This window comes from Marmota flaviventris, chromosome 9, assembly GCF_047511675.1.
Source record: "Marmota flaviventris isolate mMarFla1 chromosome 9, mMarFla1.hap1, whole genome shotgun sequence".
Taxonomy (NCBI): Eukaryota; Metazoa; Chordata; class Mammalia; order Rodentia; family Sciuridae; genus Marmota; species Marmota flaviventris.
Window position 1 is genome coordinate 6381258 of NC_092506.1, and position 25488 is coordinate 6406745.

At 47.0% G+C, this 25488-nt stretch overlaps 1 protein-coding gene across 1 annotated transcript; it reads left to right on the forward strand.

Annotated features, from left to right (window-relative positions):
- The first annotated feature begins 19083 nt into the window (after positions 1-19083).
- Positions 19084-22119, forward strand: Mrpl11 (mitochondrial ribosomal protein L11). The gene is made up of 5 exons (XM_027944410.3): positions 19084-19330; positions 19635-19730; positions 20404-20497; positions 20583-20742; positions 21849-22119. Exons 1-5 carry the CDS (start codon positions 19208-19210, stop codon positions 21952-21954), a joined length of 579 nt encoding a protein of 192 aa, XP_027800211.1. The 5' UTR covers positions 19084-19207; the 3' UTR covers positions 21955-22119.
- The last annotated feature ends 3369 nt before the right edge of the window (positions 22120-25488 follow it).

Consider the following 25488-nt stretch of genomic DNA (forward strand, 5'->3'; position numbering starts at 1 on the left):
ATATTGAAAAAACACAACAAAGAGAAACAGCAGCAAACTCTGGGCTGGGAGATTTGAGTGAGGAGGGGAGAGCTAAGATGGTGGGCTCTGTCCTTGAGCCTTTGCTGGAGGTAGACATGTGGAGTTGGAAAGAGAGAGAGAGAGAGAGAGAGAGAGAGAGAGAGAGGGAGAGAGAGAACCCTTAGATTGATCTGGGGATCCAGAGTAGAGGACACTTGGCCTCACTTCTCAGTATAGCTTCTGCAGGAAGCCCTAGGCTTAGGGTGACAATCACAGTGTGTCTATTTTTTTTTTACTTTATTTATTTTACTTATTTATTTTTTATGTGGTGCTGAGGATCAAACCCAGTACCTCACAAGTGCGAGGCAAGTGCTCTACCACTGAGTTATAACCCCAGCCCCACAGTGTGTCTATTTTATGCTATGACCACCAGGCATGGAAGAGTGTTGGAATTTTTGTGTCCAAAAAGGGCAGAACTGAGAGATGCTGGCAGGTCCTAAGGGGTCTCACAGCTCACAGGAGGGAGATTCAGGGTACCTGACAGAGGTCAGCAAGATGGAGGTGTCTTGCTAGGCATAGCAGTGCATGCCTGTAACCTTAGCTACTGGGGAGGCTAAGATAGGAGGATAGCAAATTTGAGGCCAGCCTCAGCAACTTAGCAAGACCCTATCTCAAAATAAGATAGAAAGGGTTGGGGATGTAACTCAGTGGTAGAGCATTTGCCTAGCATGCATTGAGACCCTGAGTTTGACCCCTGGTACTGAGAAGGAAGGAAGGAAGAGGGAGAGGGGAGGGATAGGGTAAGAGGGAGGGAGGGAGGGAGGGAGGGAGGGATGAAAATGTCATTTCAATAGAAGCTAGCAGAGAAGACAGCTAGCTTCTGGGATACTGGTCCTCGGTCCTCTGGCTGCTCTCAGTGCTATGACGCTAGGGAAGTGTCCTGAGATCAGAGAGACCATTCCAGGTAGAAGAGAAGTGAGAAGGACAGAAGACTCAAGATGACTGAGTTTAAACCTGAAATGACCGAGAAAAGCTGAAACTTACTAGATGACAGCATTTCCCAACAGGAGCAGTGATGACTGAAAGAGATGACTTGGTTATTGAGCAGGTGAGAGCAAACTATAGCTCTCTGGCAAAACCAAATCTGGCCTGTTTTGTTTTTGTTATAAGTGCACAGCCATACTCTCTAGTTTCTGTGTTCTTTGAGGCTGCTTTCAGGCCACCCACAGAGTTCAGTAGTTATCAAAGGGACAGAATGTCTCTCAAAGTCTAAAATAGTTACTCTCTGGTACCTTCCAAAAAAGTTTGCTGACTTCTAGAAGGTAATAAAAGTCACATTTTTTGTCCCTTTTATAATGAAAGGATTGATGGGTTGAGTATACGACATTCCTGATGTCCCTCCTGGGCTCATTGGAAGGATTAGACCAAATAGCCCTGAGAATACTTCATCTTTGTGATCTATTAGTGCATAGCCAGTTACTCTAAAACTTAGTGGCTTAAATAATAAATATTTATTATCTTACTCAGTTTTGGGGAATCGCTGAAAGTTGGGAGCTGGCTTTGGGTTACTCGGGAGGCTGCATTCAGAGGCTGCATTCAGTTGTCATGTGAACGCTTGACTAAGGCTGTAGAATTCCCTTTCAAGGGAGGGTGCATGTTGGCAGGAGGTCAGCCATTCCGGGGCACAAAGATTCTCTTTGGGATACTTGAGTGTCCCCACATCATGATAGCTGGTCCAGGTATGCATGAGGCATCTCAGTGCAGTTCCTTAGATACAGCTCCCCAAGAGCATTCCCTTTTCTTCTGAAAACCTGTGGATGAAAAGATCATCTTCCCCTAAAAGGGAAGTGACCAAGCAGCCTCAGAAACACTCTAAGTCTGAATTCAAACAAAAGACTTTATTTACCTGGCCAGGGACTGTCATCCACCTATAAAGACTGATGCTCTGTGGGAGAACAGCAATTTCCTGGCCTGTGTCTTGGGAAATTAAGGATGAATTTAAAAACTCAGGAGAGCCAAAATCTAACGGGGTCTCTGGGTCTGCAAGCTGCCTTGTTGGGTACAGTAAGGGTGTCATCTTCTGCCCTCAGGCAAATCGGGCAGGGGCCAGTTGTGGGTTTCTGTTGCACCAGATGGGTGGGGGTTGAGTGTTCAGACTTGAGGCAAACAAACAATAAGGAACCAGGCGGGTGAGGGCGGGTGAGGGTGTTCAGCCCACCCTGCAGCTAACCTTTGTTCAGCCTGCTCCACCACTAACATCCCCTACACTCCCAACAAACAATGTGGGACAGGCACAGGATAACTGCTCTGTTATCATAGCAGTGATGCCTTATGTTCAACAGGGAAGTATGAGAAACTTGCAGACTCACTATTGCATAGCAATTGTGAAATCTTGCAGGACACAAGCAACAGTTCTTCTATTAAGACTCCAATTAAGACCTAAGAATATTATTCATGGCTCTTGGCTCTGTCCCCAAGTCATCTTTCCTTTTCAAAAAAGATAGCCTGTGTTTGTGGCTAAGTAGTTTTCTCAGTCTGCCTTTCACTCATAGAAGTCTGGGGATCCAAATACCTCTTTGCCATTTATGCTGCCTCTGCCCTTTACAGTTTAAGCTTGTAATGTTTCTGCCAATACAATTCTCTTAAAATCTTTGTAATTTTTATGAATCTCATTGGGTTCACTTCATTAGACTAAACCCTCAAATCTCTTTGAGTTATGTGCCTCTTTATCTTGGGCTTATGCTGATAGAAAACACCATTAAGGGGCCTGAAATCCGTCATCTAAGGTCTTGGTAGGAAATTTTATAGCCATACCCTTGACTTCAACTTTATAGCATATTTTCCTGACACTGTCCTGTGTTTGATCATTTCCCAAAAGCTGTTTCTTAATTTTAACATTGTTGCTGGCTAGAGAGACTTTTTTTTTTTCTTTTTTAGACTGGGAATTTTCAAACTCATCAAATCCTAGTACTTTGGTAGTACAGTGCCTCTATCTGTGTTTGTATCTCACCTCTCACATTTTGTTCTAAGGAAAAAGAAGAAATGAGGTGGTGTCTCCAACATTTTGCCTGTCAATCTCCTTTACTAGATCATGCAGTTCATTAGGTACATTTTCTACTTTCCACTTTACCACAGGTGACAGTGTTGCTAAACTTCCTGCCAATATGTAATGAGGATCTCCTTGTTTGTGATCCAAGGACATTTTTCTCACTTTCCTTTTAGCCTTCACTGTCAGACTTATCGAAGGTCATCAGGTGACTACTGACAGTATCTTTAAGACTGGCAGAGACTCTTAAGGCAGCGTCCATGATCCTCACCTCCTGGTATTCACACCCTTGTTTAAGGAGTGTGGGTAGGGCCTTGACTTGCTTCTGACTGATGGTATATGGCAAAGGTGATGGGCGTTTCTGATTACATGAACATAGTAATGCGAATATGTTCATAAGTGGATAGCATCTGTCTTGCTGGAGTCTCTCTCCCTCCTTTGCCAGCTCTGAATAAGCAAAACTGCCATTTTATGGGCTGCCTGTAGCGGGAGGAAGATGTATCAAAGAACTGGGGTTGATCTCTATCTGCTGAGAATGACTTCCAGCCAGTAGCCATTGGGGGAGCAGGAAGCTCTCAGTCCTTAGAGCTGCAAGGAATTGAATCTACCAACAAATGTGGATCCTTCCCTATTGGAGTCTCAGATAAGACCACAGCCTCAGCCAACACCTTAATTGAAGTCATATGAGACCCTAAGCTGAGGACCCTGCTCAGCTGTACCTGGACTCCTGCTCTCATAGAAACTAAGATAATAAGAATTACCTTTGTAGCCAGGTACGGTGGCATACACCTGTAATCCCAGCGGCTCAGGAGACTGACGTAGGAGGATCACGAATTCAAAGCCAGCCTCAGCAACTTAGCAAGGCCCTAAGCAACTCAGCAAGACCCTGTCTCTAAATAAAATATAAAAAAGGGCTAGAGATGTGGTTCAGTGGTTAAGTACCCCTGGGTTCAATACCTGGTACAAAAAAAAAAAAAAGGAATTACCTTTGTTTTAAGCTGCTATTTGTGGTACAGGTTTTGCAGACTTGTGCTAACACTCTCATGGGGAGCCGTCTCAGAAAACACTCTAAGTCTGAATCCAAACAAAAGAGAACTTTATTTACCTGGCCAGGGACTGTCACCCACCTATAGAGACTGATGCTCTGTGGGAGAACAGCAATTTTCTGGCTGTTCTTGTTTTTGGGGATTTAAGGATGAAAACCACAAACTCAGGGGCTTTTCTCAGCATCATGCAAGCAAGCAAGTTACAGAAGCTAAAAAAAGCAGTTAGCTTACAACGTAGTTAACGGCATCTCAGGTCTGAGCAAGTGTTAGACAACCATATCCTGATGTAGACCCACAAATGTACTCAAACCCAGGATGTAGCTCACCATGACCACCATCATATCCTGAGTTGGGTACATTTCGTGGGGTACAAAATACATAAAAAATATTATTTTTAAAAGAAGACAGCTTTCATTTCTGTTTCTCAGAAATGGTCCTGCAGTTCCCTCTTCACAGGAACAGTAACAGAAAAACTAAGATGGAGTCGAGAACAGCCAAGGTGGAGTCCCTACGGCCACACTCTTTGTTCAGATAGCCACAGTGACTCCATTTCCGCTATCCCGGTACTGGTAACTTATTTGATGCTTGTAGTTATCTTATTTACTCATTATTTTACTACTGATATCTCTAAGCCTTATGTCTACATGATCAAGCTAATAAAATTGTTCACAACTATATTGATTTAACCTTGTCTATATCTATATTAACCTATCAGCCTATATTTACCTATAACTACACTGGCATGCTGACTTATCACTGTTCACTGTGCATATCTTTTTCCTGTGGCTTAAATCCTATGTCTTACGGTTACATGATTTTATTACTATTACTTAGGTTTACTCCTGATGAATTTATGTCTTACTGTTGCTTATCTTACCTTATTCCCATAATCTATAACCTATGTCTGTGACTTATTGATTATATTGATCAGTTCACACCACAACAACACTATATCCAAAACCCTCCTAGGCTCTGCTTACTACCCAGTTCCAAAGCTGCTCCACATTTTAGGTCATTTGTTATTGACCTCACTCCTAGCACCAAATCTATATTAGTTTTGCCGAGTAACAAACTACCCTAAACCACACAGGTTAAAAAAAAAAATAAGCATTTATAATCTCACAGTTTCTAAGGATCAAGAACTGGAGAGCACTTTAGCTAGGTGGTTTGGCTCAATCTCTCATGGGGTTGTAGGAAAGAGGCCAGAGGATCCAATTCCAAGGAGGCTCATCCACTCACCTTCTGCTGTTGCCAGGAGGCCTTGACCCTTGTCCGCGTGGACCTCCCCAGAGGGCTGCATGAGTGCTCCTGCAACATGGCAGCTGGGATCTCCAAAACAAATAACCCACGGAAGCCACAATGTCACATAATGTCTCTTCTGCTCTATTGCTCAAAGTAATCATATGCCTGCCTAGATTCAAGAGGAGGACTCAGACCTTACCCCTGGATGAGAGGAATGTGAAAGAATTTTCAGCCATCACATGCCACCAAAACAACCTGCCTCTTTTAGTCAGCTTTGCATGGCTGTGACCAAAATACCTGACACAAACAACCTGGAGGAGGAAAAGTTTATTTTGGCTAAGAGTTTCAGAGATTCAGTCCACTGGTCAGCCAACTCCATTGCTCTGGGCCTCAGGTGAGAAGAACATCACGTGGGGGCAGTGTGGAGGGAAGCAGCTCTGACAGTCACTGAAAGAGAGCATTTTTTCTTTCTGTGCTCCCTCACTTTAATTCATAGCTTGCTAGTTATTAAAAGCTTGGTAGGTCCCTTCCCCTTTCCCCTCACACAACCTCATCGCTTCGGAGACCAGGTGCATCATCAGGGCAGGATGCCCTTGTCATGACTACCCCTGGAAAACAACATAAACTGTCGAAGAGTCATCAAAACGACAAATTCCCAGGACTCCTAACATATCACTTACTATGGTTTGGGTTCTCTTGCATTTCCCACCTGTGTGTCCCCTTAACAGGTATAGCATCTCACCTTCATCACAAGACAGAGACATTTATTCCAGAGGCTACTACATTGATATAAAAATGAGCATGTGGCTCCAAGATCGCCCTGAGTTAAAGTGCCCTCACAGGAAAAGAAAAACACACCTTTGAAATGTACCTGCAGCCAATTAAGATTCCTAAACCTCGGGCTCCTCTTGCAAACAGCCCTTCCACATGAATAAAACTCTCTCCTTCTGTTTAGGGACCCAGCCGGACACTCTCCTGTCAGTGTTCGGTGTCCCTCTTCTCAAAGAGAAGCCCTAAGAAATGTTGTGCCCGCATGTCCTCTTGCCTGACTTATTTTTGTTTCTACTGTCATCAAGCCAGAGTGCCTGTGTCTGGCATCAGGTGAATTGTATGATATATAAGTTACATCTCAATGTACATATTACAAAAACAAGAAATGGAAAGAAAAAACAACAGGAGTAAAAGAAGACAAATAGCAGAGTTTATCCACTGATTTCCTCTTTATCAAGGTCAAAAACAGCCAACGCTAGCCTGGTGCAGTGGCCCATACCTGTAATCCCAGTGGCCCAGGAGGCTGAGGCAGGAGGATTGTGAGTTCAAAGCCAGTCTCACCAAGTTAGCGAGGTCCTAAGCAACTCAGTGAGACCCTGTCTCTAAATAAAATACAAAAAAGGGCTGGGGATCAGTTGTTAAGTGCCCCTGAGTTCAATCCCTGGAAACAAACAAACAACAACAAAAAAAATAGCCAATGTAAGCTAGTTCAGGATGCACAGCTGGGCAGTAAAATTAAGAGAATCCTTGGAAATCAGTGAACTTGGTTGGGAAGACACACAGGGCTTCCGGGGCACTATTCCAGGTGCTGTTGTTTTAGTGATGGTGACATGGGTGCTTGTTTTAGGACAGCTTGTTAAGCTGTGCATGTATGCTGTATAGAGCTCTTTTTAAACCACATTTTATAATAAAAGCATCAAAAATAAGATAAGCTCGTTTCATCAAGCCCTGGCATGATGTAATTTGGTCAGGGTCTTGCTTGAGCTGAAAGGCTAAGATGAGGAGGGGCAGGTGAGGCTGGAATGGCCATGGCCACGGTGAGGGAGGACCAAGAGGGTCCCTAGAACTTCAAATCCTGATAGCCTCCTGATTCACTTATTTCTTTATCTCTTCATCAATAATGTTGTTAAGTATCTGCTTTGGGGCATCCCAATGAAACTGTTCCTCCCCAATTTCCAGTGATTCACCCCAAAATTATGCTTATCTCTGTGACACATTCCGTGGCCACACTGAATGGAGTGTGTGTGCTAACCTGAGCTGGGCTGGCCAACCACCCTCTGTTTGCTGGGAATTTGGAAATGACCAAGGTATGATGGACATCATTTTTAAGGGTCACATGGGCTACTGCAGATGTGTTGTGTTTTTTGTTTTTTGTTTTTGTTTTGGCTGTGATCCTTGTTAAGAAAGACATTTAACAATTGTGCCCACACCCAGACACATGCACAAGGAAACAGGTTTCATGAGACGGTTCACCTCTTTCTGTGATGTATTTTGCCATTTTCTATTCCATTCCATTGAAATGCTGGTCGAACCCACAAAATCAATTTCACAAACCACTAGGGTCATGATCCTAGTTTGAAAAATGACCTGATCTAACCAGAGAGGTAAATAAATGATCAAGAGCCAGCTGTAGAATGAAGGCTATATTCTCATGAGGGTGAGTGTAGTCAGTGCAATTGCTCCACATAGATGGAGCCCAACTTGGAGAGGTCCAAGTCGCAATTTTTCAGTTTTCCAATGGTGCAACAGTGTGGAGAGCGGTGACTTGGATTATGGTCTTTGATGGCCTCAGAGCTGTGGCTATGCTTTGCTCTGGGAACTTTCTATGCAAAGGTACAGGACAGATTTCCCAGGAACTATGGTAAAGCCCTGCCTGAGAAATTTCTGTGCAAAGGTACGAAATAATAACAGTTTTGACCTTGAACTCAGACATCACCTACAAGATAACCACAATATCTTGCAAGTGCTACAACCTTCAAGCCTGCCTGCTTTGCAGAAACTCTGGACAGTGGGCTTCCTGGGTGCAGCAGGATAATAACAGGGGATTCTAACTCTGCAACAGTAGAACAGCTACAAAACTGCTTCTAGTTCTGTAACTTTTAGTGCACAAAGAACAAAGCCCCTATAGTTTTGACTTACTGATTGTGAGACTCTTTATAATAAATGTGCTGAGCTAGCTCTGGGTCACTATTTCTCCATCAGAGGTCAGTGTCCCATCTGGTCCCAGATTTTTCTCTATAAGAGTTTGTGTGTCTTTCTTTTTTATTTTATTTTTAAATATACATATATGTGTATGTATGTGTAATATATACATATATGTATATATGTGTGTATATATATTGTAGATGGTCACAATACCTTTATTTAATTAATTAATTTATTTTTATGTGGTGCTGAGGATTGAACCCAGTGCCCCACATGTGCTAGTGCCCCTTGTGTGTCTTTTTTTTTAAATTTTTTTTAGTTGTTGATGGACTTTTATTTTATTTATTTGTATGTGGTGCATGCTAGGCAAGTGCACTACCGCTGAGCCCCAGCCCCAGCTCCTTGTGTATCTTTCTTAATTGCCCATCGCCCCTCTCTGGTTTCTAGGGTTCCGCCCTGCAGGTTACCACACAGAAGCCATATGCATTTGGTAGAAACTGTACTTTGTCTTTTTATGTTTTTTCTGATTTTTTTTTTAAGACAGGGTCACACTCTGTTGCCCAGGCTGAGTTTGACCTCAGGAGATCCTCCCACCTCAGCCTTCTGAGTAGCTGGGACTACAGGCACTTGCCACTGGGCCTGACTTAGAAGCTGCACTTTGGAATTTAAATTTAGATCTTTTAACTTTTGGAGGGCATTTACCTAAATATACCCTGATCCAAGCCCAAGCTAATCACCCTTCCTGGGTGATCCTGTTTCTCACACAACAGTCCTTGTGTGAGAAAATAATATATTTGTTATTTTCATTTCTCAGTTGAGAAAAGTGAGGTACAGAGAAGTAAAGAGACTCACCCAAGGCCACACAGCTGGTACCCAGTGCTATTTGTTCATACAGGTCCGTGTGTGTGTGTGTGTGTGTGTGTGTGTGTGTGTGTGTGCTGGGAGAGGCAGAACATGGACCTCGCTGGGGATGGAAATATTGGTGGGAGCTGTGGGGACTCGCATGGGCAGGACTTGGCAACAGGTGGAATGTGGGGGATGGACCAATAACACGTGGGCAATTCCAGGACCCCGGTTCTCCATGTCCCCAGTGAAGGTAGAAGGGAGTCCCCCTCTTTCTCCCCTGGGCCTCCTTGCTTCTCCCTCGCTTCTTCCATGCTTCTTCTGGGGGTTCCCAGGGTCCCAGGCATGCGGATAACCATTGCTTGTGATGGATGCAAATCTCAGCCCGAAATTCCTGTAAGATGCAGAGTTTTATTTTTCTCTAACTCAGCTCTGATTCTCTTTCCTTGGCTGGTGATTCTGTTTCCACTGGAGTTTCTGTGCCTTTCCCGGCGGGCTGCTGCTGGCACCCGACGCTGTCTGTTCACACAGGTCCCCGTGGAGGAGGCAGCTCTGCCTCTTCAGCCTTTCGCTGCAGGGTGGCTTCTCCCATCTCCATGTGTCCCTCAAAGTGTACACATCTTTCTGCTGAGCCTCCCACGATCACTACACTACACAGGTTGTCCCTCCCCGGGGTCTTGCTGGAACCCCGGGGGGAGGGGACCAGCCACCCACTGAGCCCCAGTCTTAGGGACTTTTCTGGGATCCATGGGCCCATCTGGGAGGCAGCAGTAGTCAGGCTTCCCGGCTGGGCCTCTGGTTTCTGTCTCCCGGCACCCCATGGCCCTCTTTCCTCCTCCCAGAAGCTCAGTGGGTTTTTAAAGACTGTGTGTGCAAGGGGTCTGCACGCCCCTCCTTGCAAACGTGTTGCCCAGGCTTCATTTCCTGGGGGCTCTCGGATCAGTTCTCACCTGGTTCCCACTTTCCCATCCTCACACTTCTCCTCCAGCTTCAGGAGGCCTCACTCTCCCAGGCTTCCTGACTTGGTGGCTGCTCCTTCTTGGTTTTCTCTGGTCATTCTTTCCTCTCTTCTCTTCACTCTTCCCAGGCTGGGTTCTCTTCTCACCTCTTCTCCCCACCCTGGTCAGTCTCACTCCTGGTCCTTCCTCCGAGACTGCCAGTCACTAATCAACAGAGGCCACATTCCTGTCTGCAGCCCAGGCTTCTCTCCCAGACCAGAACCTCTACTGAAAGTCACCTCACCTGATTCATCACTCTCCACCTAAACCTATATTTCCTGTGTTCCTGACACTATAATGTCTTTGCTATTCATTTGCCCAAAGTGTCCATGCCAGAATCCTGGGCATCACCCATGCCTCTCTCCCCTTCCCCCTCAAATTACCCATTAAGCCCTAAATTCTGTTGATTTTTGAGACATCCCAGGGAGAAGTTATATTAGTCAGCTTTTCATTCCTATAACAAAATCCCTAAGACAGTCTACTTTATAAAGAAAAGAGGTTTATTTAGCTCATAGTTTTGGAGGCTTTAAGTCCAAACAGCATGACTTGGGCTCTGGTGAGGGGCCCTGTGGCTGCTGAATCACATGTTGGGTGGGAATGTGAGTCTCTGGGTGTCTATGTAGTTTTTCTCCCTCTCCTTATAAAACCACTAGCATTCAGTCATGAGGGCTCTACCCTAATGGCCTAATCTACTCTAATAATTTTCTGAAGGTCCCACCTCTGAACACCATAGTCAGATTAAGAATCCACACTCTTAGTACCATTAACATGTTTGGGGAGTAAACACTTGTATAATTTCAGGGGAAGGAATGAATCATCTTCAAACCATAGCAGTAGTAAGGTACATGGATCCTAGAGCCAGATGGTCTGGGTTCAAATCCTGAATTGGTCCACTTTCTCAGGTATGGTCCAATTGGGGCTGCAATAATAGCATCCCTGTGACTGGGTAAAATCTGTTGTTGCTGTGGTGCTAAAACCTCACAACGCTAGGCCAGTGCTCTACCACAGAACTACCTCCCCAGCCCGAGACTGGGTAATTTCTAAAGGTCAGAGATATATTCCTTGCAGTTCTGGAGGTGGGGAAGTCTGAGATCAAGGGGCTAATATCTGACAAGGGCCCTCTTGCTGTGTCATTCCAAAGCGGAGGCAGAAGGGCAAGAGAGGGCAAAAGGGCTGAATTCATCCATTTATAAGGAATCTACTCCTGTGACAATGGCTTTAATCCATCATGAGTTCAGAGTCCTCCTGCCTAATCACCTCTTACAGGTCCCGCCTCTTTGTACTGTTAAAATGGTCATTTAGCATTTACTTGAATTTGGGAAGGGGCAAGCCAAATTCAAATCATAGCACTTAGCACCTAGATGGCCATCCTAAGTGACAGCCACCATTTTAAGGAAAACGTTTTTGCTTTCCCAGACAAGGGTGTTTCTGAGAAAGGCTTACCACTCCCTCATACCGATCCAACATCTAACCATCCACATTAGGACCTGCCCAGCTCTGATTCTCTATAAAAGTCCCGGAACCCAAGCCTGAATTGCCTCTCTCTCCTGTAGAGAGATGGCCTTTATTTATCAGCTCTGACAAATCAACTCTTGTGTGGATCTCTGCCTGGTCTCTGTCTTTCATTTCTTAGTTATCCATCTCTTGTTCCTCACTTTCCCTTCATTTTGGTATGGAAACCTGGGATGGGGTTCCCTGGTGTGCCTGCTCCCCTCTTCGAGGGTCACTGAGCATCCTGAGGCCCTGATCCAAATTCCATCACGGGACCAGGCCCTCCATTCTGCCAAATGCCCTGTCTCCAGTCGACCTAAATGACCTATAGGTCCTGGAAAATGACCGTTGAAATGTCCAGCATTCCCAGAGTCACTGTGTAGTCAGGGACACCCCAGCCACAGCTTTCACAGCTGTGGCTGATCCTTACTGCCCACAGAGTCTATAGGTGGTCTTGTATTTGGGTCCTGGGTTTTGAGCTCTCTCTCACCCAGAACTAACCCCCCCCCAAAACTTATCCCCTTGTGCAATCAGATCTGGCCTCAATATTCTTTGGATAATGACTCTAAATGGCCACTTAACTGCACTCTAGATCCCAATGTTATCAGGGATCTTTTCAACTATGGTGAGCGTTCAGGAAAATGGAAAGAGATATCCTACGTTCAGGCCTTCTCCTCCCTCTCTGTGCAACTCTTGCTCTACAGCACAAGACCTTTTAGCTCTCACCTCCCCTACACCTGCTTCCAAAGGGACAGAAGATCCTACCCAGGACTCCTCCTCCTCCCAGCGGATGAGCCCCCACCATACCACAATTCTCTTCCTGATGAAGCTACCGCAGCAAATGTCCCCTCAACCCTTCCGCCCTTCTCTCCTCCTGCCACATGCTCACAGGCTGCTGTTGCCCAACCCACATCTCTGCGTCCTGTATGTGAGGTGGCTGGGGTAGATGGTGTAATCGGGTTCATGGGCCTTTCTCTTTGTCAGATCTTTCACAGATAGAAAAATGGCTTGGGTCCTATACTTCAAGTCCCACCACATATATCAAAGAGTGTCAATATCTAACTCAATCATATGATTTGAACTTCCACGATGTCCATATGATCTTGTCTAACACCCTCCTGCCCGAGGAGTGCAGACAAGTTTGGGAGCAAGCTAGAAATTGTGTGATGAGGTACATCAGACCTCCCCTGCCCATCTGATTGGCACTGAAGTGGTCCCTGATGGGGACCCCTGTTGGGATTATAATCTGCATGGAAGAGTAACTAGTAGAAACCAACTCATTACTTGCCTCATGGCAGGACTGAGAAAGGCAGCCCATAAAGCTATCAATTATGAAAGGCTCCAGGAAATCATCCAAGATAAGAATGAAAACCCTTCAGCATTTTTAGACGCCCTGACCAAGGACGATCTAAAAATACCAACCGGGACCCTGAGACTCCAGTTGGAAGACAACTACTAATGACCTGTTTTTCTCTAGAGTTTCCCCAATATTAAGGCCAAACTAAGGTGCCTTGACAGGGGGTCCCTAACTCCCCAAGAGAGGTTCTGGAAGTGGCCTTTAAGGTGTATAACCAGAGAAATAAGAAGGCCTGGAAGCAAAAATATCAGATGCTCGCTTATACCACCTGTCCGGCTGCAGCATCTGTCCCTGGTTCCACTGGCCTGCAGAAGGGTCCCTTGGGCCCGGACCCTGTTTTAAATGTGGTCAGATGGGTCACTGGGCTTGTACATGTCCCAAGGCTCATAAGCCTTTGGGGCCGTGCCCTAAATGCCATCAGGAGGGACACTGGGCCGTTGACTGTCCCTGAGGCCATAGCAGCCCCCCGGCCATCCAGCCCTTCTGGTTCCGCTTTCCAACTCTTAGGACTGGCTGCAGAGGACTGAGGAGGCCCAGGTCCCCATCACCCGACCACTACCATCACTCCATGGGAACCCAGGGTAACTCTGCGTATTTCAGGTAGGCCTGTCTCCTTCCTCCTGGACACCAGGGCTACATATTCAGTCCTCAAGGGGCTCTGGGGGCCTACCACTCGTTCTATGACCTCTATTGTCCGGGTAGAGGGTAAACCTACCAACCCTTACAGACACCTAGCCTGGTTTGCGCTTTTGGCTAATTTTTACCCACTCCTTTTTGGTCAATACACAGGGCCCTGTTCCCCTTGTTTGAAGGGCCATCCTCACAAAGTTGGGGGCTACACTTTCCTTCTCCCCTCATATGTGCTTCCATCCAGACTCGCCTGCCACTCACCCTTACCTTAGAACCATCCCCTGTTCCGTCTACCAGTGCCTCCCATTACCCCCTCCCGAAGTGGGCCCTACTGTCTGGGATGTTTCAAGTCCTTCCATCGCCTCACACCACGAGCCCATTCACATCGGTCTCGAGACCCCCTCCATTTTCTGGCCCAGTCACAATACCTGCTCTCCCTCCTTGCTGCTGCTCTTATCCCAGGTGTGTGTGTGTGTGTGTGTGTGTGTGTGTGTGTGTGTGATTAGTCCTGCGCTACTTTTCTTTCACTGGTGCCAGTGACTTGGTCATATTCTCCCATCAGCTTTGCTCTCCCCTCCGGGGATCTGAGCTGCTTTGGGATCCTGGCCTCAGGGCCCAGGACAATTACCACACACCTTCTTCCATTCACCTAGTGGCTCCTTCTTCATCCACACACTGGCCCCATTTGGGTAAGTGACTTCGCCCTTCTCTTCCCCTACTCCTTGCAAGTCTACTCCCTAGAGATAGCAGTGACAAGTCTCCTCCCTAGAAACAAAAGTTAACTTAGATCTTGGTCCAGCACCAAGATTCTCGACCTTCCCATCCCTTCCCCTTGGCGAGTTCACTCTCTTGGTTCTTGGCTCCTCAGCAGAGCCCCGGACAGAAAACCAAGACTCTCAACAGGCAAAGCCTGGCACTAGAGAAGTAGCGGTGACAACTCCCTTCTCTCAGTCCCAGAAAGGCTTCGACCCTGGGGCCAGTAAATTGTGTGGTGAAGACCCTTTTAACGACTGTCCCCTCTCTCACTCTGTTTGGCCTAGAGCTGGGGACGCCTGCCTCTAGCCACTCCAGCCCTCCAACTCACCACGGGGAACTCCCAGTCCAGAATCCCGTCTGACTCACCTCTCAGCTGCCTCCTCGCCCACTTAGCCCCATTCCGTTTGGCTCCTGACTATCCCAGTGTTTTATGGAATCCTCATAACTTTTCTGAGTGCTCAGGAAAATGGAAGGAAATCCCTTATGTGCATGCTTTCTCCTTTCTCCACTCTAAGCGATCCCTTGGCTCCTCTCGCTCCCCCGCCCAGCTTCTACTTGCTATTAAAGCTCTGGACAAACAAGGGACCCAGAACCCTCCCCTCTTCTTCTATCAGCATAGTACATTGTAAAGCCCTCGGCAGCATCTCCCTGGCCAAGGCCACACTGAAGCTAATATTGAAATATAAAGGAGGACAGACTCAGCAGGCTGGATAAGAGGCCTAAGACTTAAAAAAAAAAAAAAGTGTCAATTTAACTTTTCTGATAAACCCAGCCTAATTACCTCTTAAGATCAGGAGCCATGTTGTCAAAAGTTATAAAAGATTTATTTCTGTTTTCTGTAAAATATTAGGATTTCTATTTGGCCTTGCCGTATTTTGATGTTTTAAACTTGCTTGGAATGCCTGCCTGTGCCTTGAACTCACCATGCCTGGCTTTCCCTGACTAGATAACAACCCTCTCTGAAACCCGAATGGCACCTCATAAATTCTGATGTTGGGATCCAAATTTATTCCCTAAGTGCTGAACCATTTAGACCACTAACCTACTACCCGCCTTTGTATTATGCTTGTCAAAATCCTGTCATCTGTAAGTTCTCAAGACACTCCCCCTTTTTGCAACTTCTTGTGCTATAGAACTGTGCTCCTAGAGACCTGTAGATCTGTCTTCTATCCCACGGATTTCGGGAGAGAGACTGTCCCGGCTAGTCGGAATTACAAGCTTGCTTTAATTTGATTTAAAATTGGAGTCGGAGATCTTTTCTTTGCGTCGTGGTTTAACATTTTCCCTTGGCTACAAAACAGAAGAATGACTTCGAAACTTTCTCTCTCTCTCCATCTCCCTGATGTTACACGCCCATTTCACCTTTACATGGCTAAAAAGTTGGGATTTGCTCTAGGATCCTCAGACACATGCTAGGGCCAACCTTTGCCCCTGTGACCCTACTGTTGGGGGATGCGACCCTTACCTACAAATGTTGGCCACAGCCTCTCTACTCATTAATGAGTCAAAGAAACTCACCTTTGGAGCCCTACTCACCATCCAGGCTCCTCATCACCAAAAGGAACTCCTCACCTACAGGGCTTACATTCCTTACCCCTGTCACCTTTTATCTCTACAGGTGTCCCTGGTGGAAGATCCCAGTCTTATTTTCCACATGTGCTCACCTTTAAACCCTGCTACTCTCCTCCCCACTCCTCAGGACTCTCCCACCTCTCCTCCTGTCACCCATTCATGCATTGAAACTCTGGAGAAGCTCCTTCCACATCCTTCCCAAAAGGCCCCTTGCTCCAGGCAACATGCACATGGTTCACAGATAACTCCTCCTTCCTTTAGGAGGGAGTTCATGGGGCAGGTGACACTCACAGGCCCTCTCAAGCTGTGTTTCTCCAAGGCCGGAACCCCCAATCTTCCTTCGGTCTCTGGGGACCACGAGGACACTGCAGAACCATGAGTACCGCCCTTCCCTTCTTCATTTTTGCCCTCCTCCCTCGTTCTGCACTCACCTCCCGGGGGACCACTACCAGGGATTATCATTCCAATTTCTAGGAGACTTACAGCAACTTGCTCAAACCATACTAACCCTACAGTCCCAGCTTGATCCTTGAGCTGCTGTGGTGCTGCAGAATCGAAGGGGCCTTGATCTTTTAACGGCCAAAAAAAAAAGACGAAATTTGTCTGCACCTACAGGAGGAATGCTCTTTTTATGTCAATCAATCTGGTACAGAAAAGGACAAGATGAAACATCTCCAACAGGACCTTGAACATTGAAAACCACAACTCTCCTCTGCTGAAGGATGACAGCTCAGTAACCCCCTTCTCCAGTGGGCACTTCCTCTCCTGACCCCTCTCCTTGTCATAGGTCTTCTGTTAATGCTTGCCCCCTGTGTCATTAGATTTGTTCAAGACCAGATCCAAAAAATCTCTAGCCAAACTATAAACCAGCTTTTGTTACAGGAATACCAATCCCTCACCAAAAATTGGGGCACTGGGGACAGCATTCCACCACCACTCAACCTCTGTCATCATTCCAATGACATCTAGTCCCCTAATGAAGGATTCAAATGCCGCCCCTTCCCAGCAGGAAGCAGTTACAGAAGATTGACCTACATCCCTGTTCCCTAAGGGGCCCAATAAAAAACAAAAACGGGGGTGGGAATATAAGGTCCTTGCTTGGCATCTGGATGGCCACCTTAAGTGACAGCTGCCATTGTAAGGAAAAAGTTTCCCTTTCCCACCCAAGGGCCTTTCTAAGAAAGGCTCACCATTCTCTCATACCCACCCAGCCCCTAACCACCTGCATTAGGACTCTCTCAGCTCAGATTCCTGAGCCTGCCTCATAAAAGTCCCGGAACCCAAGCCTTCTTTGCCTCTCTCCACTATAGAGAGATGGCCTTTATTTATCAGCTCTGACAAACTCTCGTGTGGATCTCTGCCTGGTCTCTGTCTCTCTTTCTTGCTTTCCCTTCACGGTCCTCTTCTAAGAGCGTTACCTCAACTAACTGATTTCCTGTGAAGTCCGGACTACTGTAGTGCATTTTCCTAGAATGGAAATTGAGGCACAGGGAAGTAAATTATCTTCCTTAAGGTTTTACTGCTAGTAAATCAAAGAGACCGCTTTGTTCCAGAGTCCTGAAACTGCCACTAGATAGGGGTGTGCAGAAAAGACAAAGAGACCCCAGATCAGCCCTGACAGATTCTTGACTTAAGACACAGAAAGGAATTTCAGGACGCATCAAAAGAGGCACAAACAAGGAAAACAAGATTCATTTAGGAATGAAAGCAAAGGGAGAAAGGGTGGGCAGTCAAGAGTGAGACACACTTCTGGGGTTGAGGGCTCTTCATTTTAAAGGAAGCTGTAAATAGTGAATGTGAGAGTACAGGGGGGTGATGTCGGTCTGGTGGGCTCCACTCTCCCACTCAGGGAGCACAGAGCGGGTCACAATGGTCTGATTCTTTCAGGATTTCTAGGTTGATAACCACATCATAAGTCTCTAGCAATATTTTCCTATTACTTTATTTAGTCTAAAGAACAGACTAGCATGTTTAAGCTAGCATTTTATGTAGCCATTAATCACTTAGACTTATGATACTCTAAGAGTCAAAGGCTTCTGTGGTCTCCTTTCTACCTATCCTTATTTTTTCTAGCCTACTTCCATATGACTAATGAGGCTGAGCATTATGAAGCCTTTGATGGACTTCAGAGGCAGGGACAACCACATTTAATTAGTGTAAATCCAACAAGAATTCATAATAAAAATTTTATATGTCTCACAGTTTATAGCGTGGTTTTATGTGGATTCTTTCATTTTATGAGATGAGGCAGTATAGAGTTGTGGTTAACAGCACAAGGTCTGTAATCTGATAACCCCAACGTTAGTTTCCCACCCTGGCAGGGAAACAGGCTAAGGTGTGTTTGGAGCCTTTGTGTGTGTATGTGTGTGTGTGTGTGTGTGTGTGTGTGTGTGTGTTTCCACCTTCTCATTTGTAAGAGGTGTACCATAAAAGTATTTACTACATGTCGTCGTGAGAGTTAAATGAGATAATAATGCACTTAAAGCACTTGGCAGTGTGCCTGTCATATAGTAAGTGCTCAGAAAAAAAATAAATGATTCAAAATACTGTCTTATTTCATTGGTCACAGGTGATGTATCGAATGTTCTGGGCCCATTAAGCTTCACAATAACTTCGGGAAAGTTTTGTCTTTATTTTACAGAGAATAACAGCACATGCCTTGTAGGTCCCAGGCACTGTTCTAATGCACTTTGCAAAGTCAGTCCTCAAAACAATTCTGATAGGTGCTACACGTTATAGTGACCATTGTACAGGGGGAGGAAACAGTACCAGTTACAGCCAGCAAGAGGAGCAACCAGCGGGGTTGCTTCCAGGGTCTCTTCTAGTAACCACATCGCCTTAGGAAACACTTGACAGAATAAAAACTACCACTCCCAATAACCCACGGGCTCCAGGTTCATTTCAAACCCTAGGATTATCACCCTGTTCAGCAGATGGTGCGCTAGCGCTTAGCAAATCGCAGGCCTTGCATAAGGGCTCAAACTACCATACCCACAATGCTGTGCGGGCATCGAGGTCCCGCTCTCCTGCTTGGCTGTCCAAGGCAGTGCCGGTGCGCGTTCCTGGGAAATCGTGTGTATTGAAACCCTTCGTGTTGTTCTCTTTGAAGGCGGCAAGTTAAGCTCCTTCTTTCCCCAACCCTGCCTGTCTTCTAGGTTGGAGAATGGTAGGATTGAAACAAGGCGCCCTTCGTGGCCTCCCTTGCCCTCGCCTAACGTGAGGACCCTTGATCTCTGGCCCAAGATGGCAGCGCCCATAGCACCGCTCTTGGTGCTACCCTGAGGTGAACTAAGACCGAGAGCCCCGCATCATGTCGAAGCTGAGCCGCGCCACTCGGGCCCTCAAGAAGCCCGAGGCCAGCGGCGTGATCCGGACCATCGTGCGGGCAGGCCAGGCCATGCCCGGGCCCCCGCTCGGCCCCATCCTGGGTCAGGTGCAGCAGCGGCGGCAGCCCGGCGTGGGAGGCGGGAGGGCGCGAGCTAGTACGCGGGCTCTGCCACCGGGAGGCCTCGGCTCGAAGCCCTCCTCTCCCCCGGCAGGCGCTGTGCCCTGTCAGCTGGCAGCTCTCCGGCCCCCGCCTCCTCCGCCTGGCGCCGCGGGCCGTGGGGGACCAGGTGGGCGGTGCACACGAGCCATCCCGCCCCGACTGGACCTGCGGGCCGGACCTGGGAGGAGGGAAGGTGGGCGCCCGCGGTAGGGAGGGCGAGGTGACCCTGACTGTCGCGCTTCCCACGCAGCGGGGCGTTTCTATCAACCAGTTCTGCAAGGAGTTCAACGAGAGGACGAAGGACATCATAGAAGGCATTCCCCTGCCCACGAAGATTTTTGTGAAGGTGCGGAGAGCGGACTCGTCCCTGGTTTCCTTCTCATCACCGCCTCCTCCCCCCCGCCCCCCACGTTCTTCAGTCACCACGGCCTGGTCATCCGGGTTGCTGCTCTGGCCCTGGTCACCCGGGTTGCTGCTCTGGCCCTAGCTTGGCGCGGACTCTCCCATCACTGGGCTGCAGTGTCCCCGCTCACACGGTGAAGACTACACCATACATATTTTTTTTTCTTCTTTTCTCTGGTACCGGGGATTGAACCCACGGCCTCAGGCAAGCAAGTACCACTTAGCGACACCCCCCAGTCCCTTGGTCTTTTTTAATTTTGAGACAGAGTTCCCCCAAGTTTTAGAGGCCGGCCCTGAACTTGCAACCTTCCTACCTCAACCTCTCTGTCCTAGCTGGGATTACAGGGGTGCCCCACCAAGCCCAGCTTAGACCATCTTTTTTCAGAACCTGCCTGGTCCTGCCATTTTGCAGTCCTTCCTCTTGTCCCTCCATCACTGGGGCTTCCAGAGCAGAGGTTGGGCTTGAAATAGACTCGACAGGGATGTTTCTTGCAGATTTATTTTGCCCTATAGCTTTGTGGTCTGTTAGACACCGAGAGGAGGGAGGAATAGGACATTAAAAGTTCCCTGGGCCTGGGCACACAAAAAAGACATCATGTTTCTTTTTTTCTGTTAAGCCTGACAGGACATTTGAAATCAAGATTGGACAACCCACCGTTTCCTACTTCTTGAAGGCAGCTGCTGGGATTGAGAAGGGGGCCCGGCAGACTGGTGAGGGCCAGAGTGGGCACCTGAGATACTGGGGGCTCTAGAGAAGAAAGCAGTAACACCTGAAGAGCTTGTTCCTTCCTCCCAGGGAAAGAGGTGGCAGGCTTGGTGTCTTTGAAGCACATATATGAGATTGCCCTGGTCAAAGCCCAGGATGATGCCTTCGCCCTACAGGATGTACACCTGTCCTCTGTCGTCCGCTCCATCGTTGGCTCTGCCCGATCCCTGGGCATCCGCGTGGTGAAGGAGTGAGTGTCCTGGGAGGTGTGGTGTGAAGAGAGGACACAGAAAGGTCTTGATTTGGGGTCCAAGCTAAGAGGGTCCATTTAGTGAGTCAGCTTTTGACTTCAAGGACCTTAGGTTCTTGGGGCCTCATGCATCATTTGGAACACGCTTTGTGTATTAGACATAGTTCTTGACGTTAATGGAGAGTTGTGCTTGGCCCAACCTCAGGAGCTCAGAGTCCTGAGGCAGAACCATAATAGGGCATTAGGCTGCTAGATGGTCACTGCTGATAAAGGAACAATGGATGGCCAGAGAGCAGAGAGGAGGGCTTCTGTGTTGCCTGGTGTGTCAGTGAGGACTTTTGTGGGGAGGTGACATCTGAGCAGAGTCCAGGAAAAAGCACTGGGGGCATATGATCCAAGAAGTGGAAAGATCCCTATGAAAGGTAGAAGGTAAGAGAGTGAAGCAGAGTTCATTGCCTTGTGGGAATGTAGTCTTAGCAGCAGTTGGGACATGGTCAGAGGGAGGGACCAGTCTTTGTTGTCCCACATTCAGACTTGATTCTGAGGCTAACAGGGGTCCTCTCAGGGTTTCTTCTGGTGACCTTAGGACTTACTTTCTGGAGGTAGGCATTGGGTGGGAGGTGTCTGGCCCAGACCACAGCAGGGACAAGAGCAGCCTCAGCTCTGGGCAGTCTCTTGCTGTCTGTGTCATGCCCCACCAAGGCTGACACTTTTCTCCCAGGAGTGGGATTGATCCTGGAACAGAGATAGACTCAGCTTATTTCAAACTTTACTTTTATGGGGAGCAGAGAAGAATAGATTGGGTCCCTGCCCTCAGAAGGACACATTTGGGCACACAGAGAAAGGGCCAGCTAATCTGAGCTAGTGCATAGCCAAGGCCTCACAGGATGAAGAGGGCTTTAAGAAGGAGATAAAAGGATGGGGGGTACAGGAGTATGGGTGGCATTCCTGGCAGAGGAAGCAGATGAGCAGTGGTGTGGAGGCTGGGAAGTCCAGGAGAGAAAAGGGGCCAGGCCCAGCTGGGCTCTGCAATGGTGATGGGGACCCTTGTGAGCTTCCACCTATGACTGGCCACTTATCAACCATCTGTCTTTTTTCACCTGCAGCCTCAGTGTGGAAGAACTGGCAGCCTTCCAGAAGGAGCGAGCTGAATTTCTGGCTGCTCAGAAAGAGGCAGATTTGGCAGCCCAGGCAGAAGCTGCCAAGAAGTGACCCCTGCCCTCTGTACTTGAGGAGTCTGAAGGAGGCAGCTGAAAGGGAGCCAGAGGGAAGGGAGGTCACACCAACATGTGTGTTTTCCTGACTTCAAATGATGTGTGTTTTTACATATCTGGCCATATCAAGGGATCAATCCCTAATAAACATCCTTTGTTGGCACACACTGTCAGTTTCTGCCTTGGGACCCTAGGGAAGGACAAGCACTTTTTATTTAATTATTTGTTAGTAGCGCTGAGGATGGAACCCAGGGTCTTATCCGTGCTAAGCATGTTCTCTATCACTGAGCTGTACCCCCCATCCCTGAGTAATCAACATGGACTAATGCTAGCTGCCCTGTGAGGTAGATAGGGATCTTCATGCAGCCCCACGGATGTCTATACTGGGGTTCAGCCAAGCAAAGTAACCTGCCCAGTGTCTTAGTCTTTTTTATGTTGTTACAACAAAATATGTGAGTCTGAGTACTTTATAAAGAAGAGAGGTTTATTTGGCTCATGATTTTGGTGGCTGTAAAGTCCAAACAACATGGCATTGGGACTGAGCACATGGGCTGGCCTCACTTTATGACAACCCCTTCTCTCCTAGAGATCAGCATTGATGTATTCATGAGAGTGGAGCCCTATCACCTACTTACCTTTGGCTAAGCTCCACCTCTTAATGCTTCTACCACTTAATCCTGCCACAGTTAATCACTCCTCCAGCTGGCGAACCTTTGGGCAATAAACCATGGCAGTCAGGTTCTGAGGTGGTGCTAGAGGCAGGAGCCAAAGCCAGGCCTTCCGATTAGAAATCCTGTGTTCATGGGGCTGGGGATGTGGCTCAATCGGTAGCGCGCTTGCCTGGCATGCGTGGGGCACTGGGTTCGATCCTCAGGACCACATAAAAATAAAATAAAGATGTTGTGTCCACCGGAAACTAAAAAAAAAAAAAAAAATCTTTCTCTCTTTAAAAAAAAAAAAAAAAGAAAGAAAGAATAAAGAAATCCTGTGTTCAGGCATGGAGCTGAAGCTCAGTGAAAGGGCCCTAGCCTAGCATGTGGGGCTCTGGGTTCAATCCTCAGGACCACTAACTAATCAATCTTGTCTTCGTTCCCTCCCCAGAGGGGAGAGGATGGGTATGGTAGTTGGGGTTCATGGATGCTAGGACTCCAGAGTATTGCTTATTTTCGATTAGACATCTCATCTCTCAGGGAATGCTACCTCAACAGAAACAACCCTGTGGGAGATTTCAGATCACAGCCTCAGGCAGGGTTACTACATACAGCGCCCCAGTTCCTGAGGCTACTCACAACCCCTCTGTTCAGCTGAATTTTGTCTATTTTTTGCAATGCTGAGTAGGAAACCCAGCATGTAAAGCCAGTGTGCTACCACTGAGCTACACCCAGCCCTCTCCCAAGCTTCTGAACTTGGTTAACGTGAACTAGTGTAGGTTCCCACTGTAGACCTGCAAAAGAATCAAAGCTTCAGTAGGTACTTGCCCCAGAAATCCTCGCGAAGCCCTTGGCCCCACTTTCCCTGTTATTCAGAATGTCAAGAATTCTTGTCCTAAGAGGAGTGGAGGGAGCAATTTGCACTTACTGGGCATCTGCATGTGCTGGACACATTTTACACTGAGAAAACTGGTAAGTATAGAAAAACACCTTTAAGAAAATTAAAATCTGTAATCCCACCATCCAGATACTACTACTGCCAATAACTTGATGTCATGTTTTCTAGCCTTTTTCTCTGCATTTTTGTTTATATGTAAGGTTTTTTAAAAAACGGATTGGATGACTGGAGTTGTGGCTCAGCCTACAGAGTGCTCACCTAGCACATGTGAGGTCCTGGGTTCGATCCTTGGCACCACATAAAAATAAATAAAGTGAAGGTATTGTGTCCTGTGAGGGCTCTCTCTCTCATCCAGCGAGGAGGTCCACGGAACAGCCTAGAGGAGAGTGTGGCTGTGGAGTCACTAATCAAGACCTCCGGAGACCAAGCAGGAAGCAGGTCTGATTTTATTGCGCAGTTACCACGTATATTTACTCAGGCAGTAGCTAAGCAGATTACAGGCAGCCACAAATGCAATGTCTGTTAACTGCCCTTGCAGCGACCAATGGAGGAGTGGGCCATGGAGCAAGCACAGGGACTGCAACCCATGGCCTCACACCCAGGGCTGTGCCTAAGGGGTAAGCGGTCTGCCGCTCATGCACTAAGCACAAGGGGAGTGGCCTGCCACTCAGACGCCCTTAACATGCCATGTATACAGTACTCCATGCACTTGTCCCCACTGTGTCCAATACAACTAAAAAATATTTAAAATAGATTGGAAGCTAGGGTCATAGCTCAGTGGTAGAGTGCTTACCTAGCATACCTGAGGCCCTGGGTTCCATCCACAGCATTACAAAAAGCAACCAAAAAAGGGGCCCATAGTCACAGTCAGCTGTAGTCAACTTTTTTTTTGTACCAGAGATTGAACCCAGGGCACTTAACCACTAGCCACATCCCCAGCCCATTTTATTTTTTGAGACAGGGTTTCACTAAGTTGCTGAGGCTGGCTTTGAATTTGCGATCCTCCTGCCTCAGCCTCCCAAGCTGCTGAGATTACAGGCGTGTATCACTGTGCCCATCTTATAGTCAACTTTTTTTAAAAAAATATTTTTAAGTTGTAGATGGATACAATACCTTTATTTATTTATCTTTATGTGGTGCTGAGGATGGAACCCAGGGCCTCACACATGTTAGATGAGCACTCTACTGCTGAGCCACAACCCCAGCCTTGTAGTCTACTTTTAACTTAGCAATTATTTAGAACATGTCTCATTACTGATTATCTTTCTCAAACTTTGTCACTGGGAATTGAACTCAAAGGTACTCTACTAATGAGCTATATCCCCAGGTTATTTTATATATATATATATATATATATATATATATATATATATATATATATATATATAAAATCTATTTAGTTGTAGATGGACACAGTATCTTTTTAAAATTTACTTATTTTTGTGTGGTGTTGAAAATCAAATCCCTGCCTCACATGTGCTAGGCAAGCACTCTACCACTGAGCTACAACCCTAACACCTCCCCCCCGCCCAGTTGTTTTTTTTGAGACAGAGTCTTGCTGTTTCCTAGGCTGGACTTGAATTTGTGATCCTCTTGTCTCAGACTTCCACATTGCTGGGATTATAGGAGTGAGCCACCAGGACCAGCCTTCTTTTTTTTTCCTATGTTGCCCAGATTGGCCTTGAACACTTGGGTTTAAGTAACCCTCCCTCCAGTTTCAGCCTTCTGAGTGTGAGGACTATAGGTATGCTCCACCATGCTCTGTCACTGAAACAATTTCAGTGAAGGCTTGTATCCTTTTTTCTTCTTTTTAAAAAAAAAATTTATTTTTTAGGTGTAGATGGACACAACACAATGCCTTTATTTTTATGTGGTGCTGAGGCTCGAACCCAGGCCCCACCGGTGCTAGGTGAGCACTCCACCGCTGAGCCACAATCCCAGCCCCGTTGTACCCTGTCTTCTTGGTGACCATAATTTATTTAAC